At 46.2% G+C, this 12,670-nt stretch overlaps 1 protein-coding gene across 4 annotated transcripts in view; it reads left to right on the top strand.

Annotated features, from left to right (window-relative positions):
• Positions 1 to 12,670, top strand: part of Dip2b (disco interacting protein 2 homolog B) — a 181,073-nt gene extending 168,403 nt beyond the window's left edge. For all 4 annotated transcript variants that reach the window (XM_040753817.1, XM_040753816.1, XM_040753815.1 and 1 more), the window contains 5 exons: positions 1,032 to 1,089; positions 2,514 to 2,588; positions 3,678 to 3,855; positions 5,307 to 5,430; positions 8,437 to 12,670. In XM_040753817.1, the coding sequence (XP_040609751.1) occupies positions 1,032 to 1,089; positions 2,514 to 2,588; positions 3,678 to 3,855; positions 5,307 to 5,430; positions 8,437 to 8,689 (688 nt within the window). In that variant the 3' untranslated portion in view covers positions 8,690 to 12,670. The remainder of the gene's footprint in view (positions 1 to 1,031; positions 1,090 to 2,513; positions 2,589 to 3,677; positions 3,856 to 5,306; positions 5,431 to 8,436) is intronic.

Here is a 12,670-nt window from a genome sequence, read left to right as displayed (position 1 = left end):
GGGACAGATAAAATAAATGAGGCAGGACAGGATCACTGAAACAACACTGTATCTGACTCCAGGGTTTTTAAAGCTGCTTCCTTACTAGCTGAGCTTTTTAGCTGTGTCCCATAGTGCACACCAGGCTAGTGGCTGGTCTCTAGTGTACCCAGCTAGACTCCAGGCTGCACCATGGCAGTTGGTTTGTGTGTGTGCGCATGTGTGTGTCTGTGTCTTAGACCAGAAGACAACCCCAGGTGTTGTTACTCAGGTCCTCAGGTGTAACATGTAGTCTTCCTTGCCAGTCGCCTGGGCCCTGCCACAGTTGCAGTCCCCAAATAACTGGCAGGACACTATATTAATTATGAAGCTGTTGGCCGTTTGCTTGTTTCTTACTGGCTAGCTCTGACTTAAGTATTTAACCCATAATTGTTAATCTAAGTATTTCTCTTACCAGAGAAAAGGATCCGGACCTCTTACTCCTCTGGCGGCCTACATTGTGTCTGCCTGTGTCTTTCTCTTTCCCAGAGTCCTCCTCGACTCTTAGTCTTACCTATCTTGCTTCCATATTGGCCAACAGTGCTTTATTCAAACCAATCAGACACATTTTTACAGAATGGCATCTCCTAATACTCAGGGATCATGTACTTGGTTTTGTGAGACAAGGCTCTCTCTCTGAAACCTGTGGCTTACCAAGCTGATTAACTCCATGGATACGCCGGTCTCTACCTCCCGGCACTGGGATCGTGAGCATGCGCCAGCACACATGGCTTCTCTCTGATGTGGCACTCGTGTCCTCATGCTTGGGCAGCAGTCTGCCCTCGAGAGACTTGCCTGTCTTCTAAAACATTTGTGGTTCTCACAATGGGAGCTTCTACTGAATCCTAGCACTTAATACCCTCAACAAAATCTGCCTGACCCATAGCATCAAGAGTGTAGGAAAGCCCTGCTCTGCCAGGAACAGAAGATGCCAGTTAGAGGCCTTAGGGAGGCAGCGCCAGTGGGGAGCCCAGTTTTAGCAAGACTATGCATTAACTGCTGTTCCCCTGCAGGGTTCGTCTTGTGGAGCGGGGTGCCCCCCAGAGCCTTCTACTCTCCGAGTCTGGAAAGGTACTCTCTTCTGTCAGCTGCTGGGGCAGGGTGGGCTGGAGGCAGAGACCAGAAGCCTGGGCTAGGGGTAAGCCACAGTCTCTCCTTAGTAGATGGCTTCAGAATAAGTGTATATGGTGATGAAAACAGATGTAGATTTATCTCCATATTGTTTAAACACCACAGCATGCCTTTCTTACTGATGAGTCAGAAAAATGTGGTATTCATTGTACACAAGTGCATAGATAAACAGCATCTAAACAGAGCCAGTTCTGTCTAACCCTGAAGGTGGGAGGCAAGTCTGGATGGAGAAGAGGTGCCCACTGTGGGAGACCCTGCACACCAGGGAGCAGAGCAGCTGTTCCTTATGCAAGAAGCAGCTGCTCCTAGCACCACTTCATCCCCCATCCCCTCCATCCACAGCATCTCTCTCACCCACATTGTCCCAACAGAGGACAGGATTGTGACAACATCTCAGGTTCCTCCTGAGGAAGACTCAGAGAAGACAAAATCAAAGGAGATCTTGCTTAATCTATCCAGAAGATGTCACCCCAGAGGGGTCTGACTGCAGTGTTTCTGCTGTGTGAACTGCTTGTGTAGGCTGTGCCATTAACTGCCCATGTCTGCAGATGGGTGTGCAGGACCTCAAGAATGCCATGTCATGAGTGCAGACTGAGGCTCCAGGGAACTATGCTTTTATCTCTTCCTCCAGGTTTAGATAGGTAAGCCCTGGTAGGGTTTAGAGACCCAAGCTAACAATGTCAACAGAGTGAGACAGGTGTTCAGAATGGCTGGCTAGCCCACCGGTCTTTTTGCCTAAAAAGGTCCTTGTACATAGTAAGCAAGCAGCTTACTGCTGAGCTACACTCCTGGCCCAGGATACATACATCTTCTGGAAAGCCCTGAGCTGTCTGCTCAGCCAGCACTTAGTTTCTTTTACCTCCTGAAGATGGAAATGTGACATCTCTCGAGACGCCAGGCCATGATGTCTCTTCTGTGTTCTCACTACTGCAGCTCCCCCAGTGGTGGCCCCTGCTGACTGTGGTGTGGCCTTCAGGTGCTCTCCCCCTACTGTTTTATCTTTGGAAGGGGTTTGCCCGAAAGGATACTAGAGTCTCACTGTTATGGCCTTGGGCAGAAGTTTCTCATCCTCTGAAGAGGTGACATCCTAAGTCTGCTTCAGGTGGAGAATGGAGCTTACTGATCCTTGGATCTCAACCAGTATGAGGAAGAGGCACATCAGGGCCCCTTGAGTGATGGCAGCTCCTGCCATTTCTAATCCCTAGAGATAAAGGTTCAGGTCTAGAGGTCATTGGCTGTTTTGCCGGGTTTGAAATTGAAACCCGGTCTCAGGCATGCTAGATAGGCCTCTGCCAAAGGTGAAGCCACAACCAGAGCTAGGAGCTTTGACTGACTGAGCATCTGTGTTTCCCCTTGGTTCTTAGATTTTACCTGGAGTAAAAGTAGTTATTGTTAATCCGGAGACCAAAGGACCTGTGGGAGACTCCCACCTGGGTGAGGTAAGTGTGAATCTCATGTTCGCTCTGCAATCGTTAGCCAAGATTTTAAAGACCACACACTAGAGATCAACAGAACTAGACTGACCTCCATTCCCTCTGCTGGGAATAGCTATTTTTCCTGGAAATCTGTGTTGGAAAGAGACAAAAGGAGGCTGAGACTGAAACCAAGATTGGGTAGAAACAGTCTCAGCTTTGTTCACTGCCATCCCCTTAGCTGAAAGCAAACCAGCCAGATGCTACCTGTTCCCACCTATGAAGGGCTGGAGCCAAGAGGAACCACATGTATACGTCTTTAAATTCACATAAATGTTATAGTCCAAAATTTATGGTTTTTGCTTTAATATGAAAATCCTTAGCCAGGCGTTGGTGGCGCACGCCTTTAATCCCAGCACTCGGGAGGCAGCGGCAGGCGGATCTCTGTGAGTTCGAGGCCATTCTGGTCTACAAAGTGAGTTCCAGGACAGCCTCCAAAGCCACAGAGAAACCCTGTCTCGAAAAACCAAAAAAAGAAAAGAAAAGAAAAATGATAGTTACATGTGTTATACCTAGACCTACAATGCACCAAAGCAGGCTGTCTCTCAAGTTTTCAGCAGATCCAGTGGTGGCTGCTACTATCCTCATAGTTGTCAGCTCCTAGCCTGTCTACATTGTGAACTCAAGTGTCCTGTAGCATTATCCCAAAAGCCTTGTGCCATGGTTACACCAGCAGTGGAGTAACCTTGCCTTAGTGTTTTTGTGGGATTCTGGAAGCCAATCAGAAATGAACCATCAAAGCATTGCAGCCTAGTGGTCAGGAGCACGGCCTCTGGTGCTAACCACTGGGGTAGGGGCTCCTTTCTATTCCTGCATCTTAGAGGAATTTGTAGACATTTCTTTTTACATGTATAGTGAGAATAACAATGGTGTGGCTATGTTCCTGTCCTGTGTGTCACAGCTGATGGAGATCAGGCCACTGAAGTCTGGCAGAGAGTAAATGCTGGCAGGTGTCAACACACACTGTTGTGGTTGTATTGTTAATATGAAAATGAGATTTAAAAAATAGTCTCCCAGGAGAATTGAACTGATATCATCATCTTTCTTTTCTTATAGATCTGGGTAAATAGCCCCCATACAGCCAGTGGCTACTATACCATCTACGATAGCGAGACTCTCCAAGCTGATCATTTCAACACCCGCCTGAGCTTCGGAGATGCCGCACAGACTCTCTGGGCCCGGACAGGATACCTTGGTTTTGTCCGTAGAACTGAGCTCACAGCAGCCACTGGAGGTAACTTTTACCCCTACTCTCTTCCCAGCCAGCCTTTTCCCCTTCCTGCATCCCTTGAACACGTGGTGGAGTCACATACACTTGAAGTAACCTTTGCCCTCTGAGGACTGTCTGGAAGAGAAGCCCTCAAGACTGCCACAGGAGCATCCATAGAGCAGGGTGCTGGAGCAGCATGTGACCCTAGTGATGCTCCTGGGAACACCCCAGACAGAGCAGAACTCCCTTAGGGCTGACACCGACCTGAACAAGCCTGGGACAGCTCTGTCTTCCTTGGCTCTTCTGCCCTGGCACACCATTTTGAGTCCAGGAGAAACAGAAACATAGAAACATCCTCTCTCACTAAGGGAGCATTGGTTCTTTTTTATTTTATTTTATTTAATAGTCTTACTACATATCTCTGGCTGGCCTCAAAACTCACAGAGATCTATCTGTCCCTCTCTGGAGTGCTGGGATTAGAGGTGTGTGCTACCATGCTTGGCCTGGGAGTTGTTTCTGAGGATTCCCTTATGTCGTCCTCTGCCCAGCTGACCGTCACAGCTCCTCTGCTGTCCACTGTCACATGCTCTTTCTCACTGGATTGGTAGCCACTGCAGAATTCTCAACACTAGCTATATTTGCACACTGAAGAATTGATCCTGAAAACACCATGGACTGTAAAGCCTCATCGACCATTTCTCCTTAGCTGAACAGTGTGTATCATTTCTCCATGTTTCATGGGGAAGCCGCTGTCACTAGGGCAATGAGAGCTGTGGTCCTTAAGCAGGTTACTGTGAACAATCTCTCCACCTGTTCTGAAGAGTCAGAGCATGGTGTCCTCTGCCGTTCGATTGAGTGATGTGGTACATTCAATGCTGGCCCATTGAAAGAATCATTACTTGACTGCTGTTGTGTTTGTGCTGTCATTTCATCATCAGAGATCTACTCTTACCAGAAAATATTGCAAAATCCACCTTCCTTCTCCATGTTTGCTGGGTTGAATCTGGTCAGACTCTGCAGTGTGGAAACTGTGGTTCATGACTGCTGCCCCTTTGTCTCAGGCCCTCCCCTTCTCCCCTCCCCCAGCTAATTCTTGTTCATTCATCAAAGCTCAGCCATGGCTGAGCTCTCTTCAAATGCTTGATTAGGGCAAGGGGTGTCCCTGACTCATCAGAGTTCAGGTCTACCCCTGCCTATCCTTCACTCAGCTTGCTCCTGTTTGTATCTTCCCCAGCTAGGTCCTTAAAAAAAATACTGTGTTATTAACCTAATTATTGTATGTGTATATGCTCAAGCATAAGATGGGGGAGGGACCAGAGAGAGTGAGTGCTTGTGTGTATGTGCGTGCGTGCGTGCGTGTGTGCGTGCGTGTGTGTGTGTGTGTGTGTGTCTGGAGAGGTTGACCCTGTACTCTTAATGCCAACACTTTATGGTGTTTAGCAGGCATCTGAAGTCTGTTTCTGTTCCTTTTTCAGAACGTCATGATGCCTTATATGTGGTGGGTGCCCTGGATGAGACACTGGAGCTTCGAGGATTACGATACCATCCGATTGATATAGAGACCTCCGTGTCCCGAGTCCACAGGAGCATTGCGGAATGGTAATTTCCCCATACCACTTACTCCCACCTCAGCTTTCGTGATGATGAAAGTTAATCGGTTAATGAGCCATTTGTTCCAATCCACCTGCCCATGTGGAACCCCTTCAAGAGTAAGGAAGTATGTAAATCACCTTCCATCTTGGTCACATGGTCCACTGTGGCCATCAAAGCCTGCTCACCAGAACCAAAAAGGTCTTGTAGCCACCGGGGAACACGATGGGACGCTGTGGGACTGAGTCAGTTTGTAAGGGCAGACTTTCATAAGTAGAAGAATTAGCAGATCACTTGCCTCTAGAAAGTCAGTATAATGTAGTGGGAATAACTCTGACTTCAAGCTCAAAAGACCCAATTTAGAGGCTCACCATGGGCCTGCTTGGTGGCCCAGTAGGTAAGGTGTTTACCATCCAGCCTGGTGACTTACGTATGGTTTCCAGAACTCACATGGTAGAAGGAAAGAACCAACTCCAACAAGTTGTCCTCTGACCACACATGTGGGCTGTAGTATACACACATGCTTTCTCTCTCATGCATAATAAATAAAAAAATGACTGATAATAAAGTCTCACCTCTCCAAACATCCCTGTGCTTCCTGATTCCCCACAAGGTAGGTCAGCATGTGTCTTTTGGACAGTCAGTGGGAAGCAGGTGAAAAGGATGGGGTTACCATCTCAGCTGATTCTCTCGTCAAAGCAACTTGCCTGCGTTTCCCTTGTCCAAGGATTAGCCAACCAACCTCATACTGATGGGAAGTTCATTAAAATTAAAACTGGGTTTCACCTACTAGTTTTCTGGGTTTTTGTTTTTAACATGTGTGTGTATGCGATATGTACAAAAGTACCCATGGAGTCCAGAAGAGGATGTTGAATCACCTGCAGCTGGACTTACATGTGGTTATGTGCCACCCAACATAGGTCCTGGAATCAGAGCTCCCATCTTATACAAACGCAGCTAGTGCTCTAACCACTAGGTAATCACTCCAGCACCTCATTCTTGGTTTTGTTTGTTTTGAGACAGAGTCTGTCTCTGTAGTACTAGCGGTCCTGGAACTTCCTTTGTAGACCAGGCTAGCCTCAAAATCACAGCAATATACCTGCCTTTGCCTCACAAGTGTTTTTCTGGGTTCTTAATGATAGAGAATGTGTGCTGTTTCTTCTGTGTTTAACTCCTGGGTTCTTCTCCAGCATGTCCCCTGATGTGTAGCCATGGTTTTGGTGATAGGTGCTCATGCTTTCCAAATACTACTTTGTCTAACGATGTTTTTGCTGGGCATGGCGGCACTGAGGAGGCTGACACAAGCACATCTAGAGTTGTGGACCAGCCTGGGCTACCCAAGGAAGGATCCTGCCCCCAAACAACACACAGAAAAAGGTCTAATGGGTGCCTGGGTCAGATTCTGTCTTCAGACCTAAACATGATTGCTCAAAGCAAGAACAGCTTTACATGAGAAAACTTTGGTAAAGCATGTAGGGGCATTGGTGCCATAACTGATTTTAGATATTCAACTTTATTTATTTATTCATTTATTTATTTATTTATTTATTTGAGACAGGGTTTCTCTGTGGCTTTGGAGGCTGTCCTGGAACTCGCTCTGTAGACCAGGCTGGCCTCTGCCTCCCGAGTGCTGGGATTAAAGGCGTGTGCCACCAACGCCCGGCTGATATTCAACTTTATTACAACCATATATTACTTATAGCTATCTTTAATATTTGGATAATTAAAAAATTGTTTAGCATTGTGTATTCAAAGCCAGCTCATACCTTCTGATGTAGTAATCTGCTTAGTGGGTGACTCTTAACATTGTAAGCAACAGGGCTGAAGAGATGGCTCAGCGGTTAAGAGCACTGACTGTTCTTCCAGAGGTCCTGAGTTCAATTCCCAGCAACCACATGGTGGCTCATAACCACCTTGAATGAGATCTGGGGCCCTCTGCTGGCATGCAGGCAGAAGACTGTATACACAATACATAAATAAATAAAAACATATAAAAAAACACAATGTAAGCAACAGACATTGTGTTCAAGAAAGTTTAAGTAAGCCGAGTGTGGTAGCACACGCCAGGGCCACACAGAGAAACCATGTCTTTGGGGCAGGATGCTTAAACCAAGTCAGACATATTGACTCACTTGAGCTAGAGAGACCCTATCTCAGACAAATAAAGGACACTTGCGTTGAAGAGTAAATGGAAAGAACACCTGGCTGTCTCTGCCTTCTGTAAAGGCTGAGTCTCAGAACAAGGGACAGGTGGACAGTTAGGAGTCGCTGCCTCTGCCACTTGTGAAGCTGTGGTCGCCTGTGTTGATTCCCTTTGCTGGACAGTTAGGAGTCGCTGCCTCTGCCACTTGTGAAGCTGTGACCACCTGTGTTGATTCCCTTTCCTGGACAGCTGCTTTGCCCTTCCACCCAGTCCCAAACTGTCAGGCATATGTGTCCCAGTCCAGGCAGTCCTACTCCCAGATTCTGAGAAAATGCTAGAAGGCTCAGCTAGTCAGCTGGTCACATACATGGCTGCTGCCTCTGACTGACATCCAGGAGAAAAGACAGTTCATAGGGGATTGGTGTAAGTCTCAGAAGATAGCACAAAAGACCAGAGCCAGCGAGATGCTCCGAGGTAAAGACAGTTGTGCCAAGCCTGACGACCTGAGTGGAATCCCCAGAACCCAAATGTTGAAGGAGAGAACTGACTCCCGAGTTATTCTTTGACCTCTCCGCAACCCATGTGCATGTATCCTCCCCACAGTGAATGCAAAAGAAATATTTTAAGGATGAGGAGGCTGGAGAGATGGCTTATCTTGCTGCTCTTGCAGAGGATGTAGGTTCTGTTCTCAAAACCCACATAGTAGCTTACAACCAGCTGGAACTCTAGTTCCAGGAGATCCAACACTGTCTTCTGACCTCCCTGCATGTACATGGAGCACTTATATACTTGCAGGTGAATATATACTCACCCAATCAAAATACTAAGTATGTTTAATGAATAAATGCTAACTGAATGTCATTGGCTTTCAGTGCCGTGTTCACATGGACCAACTTGCTGGTAGTGGTTGTGGAGCTGTGTGGCTTGGAGCAGGAAGCCCTGGACCTGGTTCCTCTCGTGACCAATGTGGTCCTAGAAGAGCATTACCTCATCGTTGGTGTTGTGGTTGTGGTGGACCCAGGGGTCATCCCCATCAATTCCAGAGGAGAGAAACAGAGGATGCACCTCCGAGACAGCTTCCTGGCTGACCAGTTAGACCCTATCTATGTGGCTTACAACATGTAGCCAGCCTGTAGCCCTGTGGGGGCCATCCTGAGGACCAGAGACACCGAAGCCCTGTGGCTAGGAGCAGCTTGCAGCTAACATGAAGAGGGCTCCAGTGTAGCCTTCATCTCATCCTGTGGGATTCTGCAGTCACGAACACCCAGGAGAGGGGAATTCTGTGGGTGCAACAAAAACATGTTAACAGTACGTCAGACCTGAGCTCTGGCATCTGCGACAGCACGTCACTAAAGCAGTTACATGCATGTTGCATTTTCCTCATCTGGCATAAATACCTGTATTTTTACCTAACGTTTTAGACTTTTGTAAGGAGTTTAATGAATTCACATAAGGGGTAATCTGAGTCCCACAGTGCCCCACTCTGTACTGTATTTTGCCATTTTCCTGTAGTCAGGTATTCTGCAGGGTTACTTAACATGAAACTACCAAGCTTGAGTCAGCCTATAGTCAAATCAGATAACCCATGTGAAAACCGCTGTATGTGTCTACTTCCCAATTATAAACATCTGACCAGTGTTTAAACGTGTAAATAAGAGTGCGCATAACTCAACTAAGGAACCAAGCAATCAGCTTGCCTAACTGCAGCCGGTGTAGCTGAGCTTCTGCTGGGTTGTGTGGAAGCAGCTGGCCCAGCAGCGCAGCGCCTCCTGTCTGTGGGTGCTCTGCACTAAAGCTGCCTGTGTTTTTAAAGCTTGTATTCCTATAACTAGCTTGAGCTACTAAGGACTCTTCAACCCATTCCTCTGAGCTGAAAAAAAAAATCTCATGTCAGAATTCTAGAAGTAGCTAAGAGTCATCAGTTCCTAGCCTACTGTGTGGAATTGCGGTAGTTCACTCAGGCCAGTGTTGAAACATTTTCACATTTAGAGTGACTACTGAGAATTGTGACGTTCCGCTTTTTCCATGCCCTGTGTCTGCAGGTTACATATAGAGCTCCCCCCACCCCTAAAACTGAGGAGTGAGCTCTGTCCTCTGATGTCTGGGGTGAACGCTAGGCTGGGAGTAACTGTGGGCCACATGTGCACACCCTAACACTAACCAGTCTGGGCTGCCAGAATAGCCAGGCTCCTCAGAAACAGGGAAGTCTGATGTATGCAAGAAACTCTTTTGAAATAACTGGTGCCTGGCCACACTCAGTATGGGACTGAGTTTGGCCTCTGGCTCAGTTTCCTTCCTTTGGTCTGAAACTTCATGTATTTGAATATAGTTAAATTTTATTATTTTTTTCTTACAGAAATATTTTTAAAAATTAAAGAAAACTTCAAGTGAAAAATAATGAACCTGTTAAATCAGAATGGTTCTCTTTGACCCATTCTGGTCTACTGTGTAAATATTTATTTAGACTATTTTGATAATACATATTATTTACCCCACTGTAACATCCTGTAAACTAAATGTGTTTTTAAGCAATTTGTAAGACTTGTAATTACCCTAAAAAAATATGGTTTATTAAGCAAAGACCAGACTCTTCATCAGGGCAGCACTCCTGGGCTTCCTGCAGTCTCATGACTCAGCCACTATGGTCCTCTTCCTCCCGACTCTTGCTCCACAGAAGGAAGCCCTCCGAGTGGAATTCCACTTCAGAGCCTTTGCATTTGGGGTAGGATTGGTTTGCATTTGATGAGGGAGGTGTTGGGTGTACAGGAAAGGGATACCACCTCCTGGGCAGGGTAACATCCCATTCAGGGGTCACTTCATCTGCAAAGGAAACAGCCTGCTTATTTTGGAAGTCTTAAAACTGTTTTGCTTTGTTTCTTTTTTGAGACAGGGTCTTTCCACTTAGCCCAGGCTGGCCTTGAACCACACACCCCTACCCCCACTCTCCACACTCCATGCTGGGATTACAGGCATGGGTAAACTCTTAAACAATTGGTGATGCTTCCCTAAGCAAAGCAGGGGCCTGGGCAGTAAACATTCTATGTCAACAATCTGCCAGTTCTAAGAAAAAACTGCAGACCAATCTATCTTGAGTGATAACTCTTATAAATGCAAATTATTAACGTGGTGTCACCAGCCAGGTACACATTGTCTGCAATAAATGTAATGCGAGCCACATCTGTAATTTAAACTTTCCTAATAATCACTTTTTAAAAAGAGGTTTCAGTGTGTAACCCTAACTGCTTATTCCTTAGATCAACCAGACTCACAGAGTGCTCCTGAGTGCAGGGATTAAATGCGTGCCACTGTCCCCATCTGAACACATCTTGTAAACATTCTTTAAAGTATGTGGTATTGATTTTAATATATTTACCAAAAGTACTATTACTTTGATATGAAATCATTGAATTTTTTAATTTATGAAATCCTATGTGTATTAAACACGTTTTAGTTCAGACTAGCCACTTCAGGTCTCAGTGGCCAAATGTGGCTAGTGACTGTCATACTGGAGAGTGCAGCCCTGTCATCATTCCTTAACGCACAGAACTGCAGCCAGTTCATCTCACTCCCAGCACTTGGGGTGATTATCTAGTTGTCATTCCTGGGTCATCTTTTCTAAAACAATGCTGTTATGGAACACAGGGCCTATGGTAAGCAAACACTGAGCTCATCCCACACAGCCCAGGCTGACTTGGAGCTGCTCGTCTTCATGTTGTCTGTTCCAGCGTTGAGACTGCAGCAGACATGCCTTGCCCCAGGCCTCTAGTTTTTCACCCTTTTCTCATAATGACTACCCCCGCCTAAAGCCAGACCATACTAGTGCAGAACTAAAACTGAGGGTGGTTTCTGGGGGGCCTCTTCAGTCCACCTCCTTCCTTGATGGGGTTTGTAATAGACCCCTGAAACAGAACTTAATCTCAGACTTGGCTTTGTTGTTGTGTTCTTTAAGAGGAGTTTCTCTGATGGCATCATGGCTCCTGCCCTTTCCACATTCAGTGGAAACTTCCTGCTTGAACTGACCATGAAAGCAGCCCTCCAAGTCCATCATTTACAGATCAAAAATGGCCTGGAGCCCTTCCTGACCACTGAACATGGGGGTTAGGCTGAGATTAAACCCCTGTCTTAGTTACACAAAAGAAAACTATTTTTGTTCCTTCTTTATTTTTTATTTCGTGTGTTTGTGCGTGTGTAATAGGGTTTTACCATATAGCCCGGGCTGGCCTCAAAGTCTTGCCTCAACCTTCCAGTGCTGAAATTACAGTCTTGTGCAACCTGCCACACTTGGCAAGAGAAATCTGTGAACCTTTTGTCTGGCCCTCAGGAGACTGACTGAGATGGATTGGGGAGTTCTCCCAGCTGCATGCATACCATCCCATGCACCTGAGCCCCCAGAATGCCCACTGTGCACACAGAGGCCCTTCTCCCCAGTACCAAGTCCTTCCAGCATGCGGTTGTGTTGGCTCAGCTGCTGGGGACTATAGCCTGTCTCCTCCTCACTTTAGTCCCTGGGCAGTGCTTGCTTAATGCTCTCCTGGAATCCCAAGGGCCTGAGGCCTTAGGCTCCTGTTAAGGTCTCTGCCCCAGGCATGGTGCTCAATATCTTGGCCAAATAAGTTACTTTCCTTGAATATCCAGGAATTTTTAACTAAAGCAATGGGGACTTATCACCTTACCCTGGAACTCCATTATAACTGCCTTAGTGTCGTCTGCTTTGATATAAAACCCAGAGTGTCTGGAGCGAGAGGCTGCAGTTCTCCATATACACAGTAGGCCTTTGCCTTCACTCAATAGTCCTGACTTAGGCTTGTGTAGATGGATCATGAGATTGAGGCTTGTGTAGATGGATCATGAGATTTGTCCTGAGGAAGAGACTGCAAAGACGTGAAATTTTTTAGTCCTAAATGCTGTTTTGTTTACTTTGTCAAGAGAATATTTACCCCTGTCAAATTCAAACTATAGTACTGTGTAATTATGTATAAAGGTTTTTTTATTTATTTGAAATTAGATTAGATATACATTTTTAAATTTGACATCTGGCTGGACAGTGTTCTATTAACTCATTGAATGTGTTTCCTTTGTCTTGTGTTAATAAATATTGATGCTTGA

The sequence above is a fragment of the Mesocricetus auratus genome, unplaced genomic scaffold (assembly GCF_017639785.1).
Source record: "Mesocricetus auratus isolate SY011 unplaced genomic scaffold, BCM_Maur_2.0 Super-Scaffold_100010, whole genome shotgun sequence".
In the NCBI taxonomy this organism is placed as follows: Eukaryota; Metazoa; Chordata; class Mammalia; order Rodentia; family Cricetidae; genus Mesocricetus; species Mesocricetus auratus.
The sequence above is the reverse complement of the archived record's forward strand: the minus strand, read 5'-3'. Positions and strand labels throughout refer to the sequence as shown.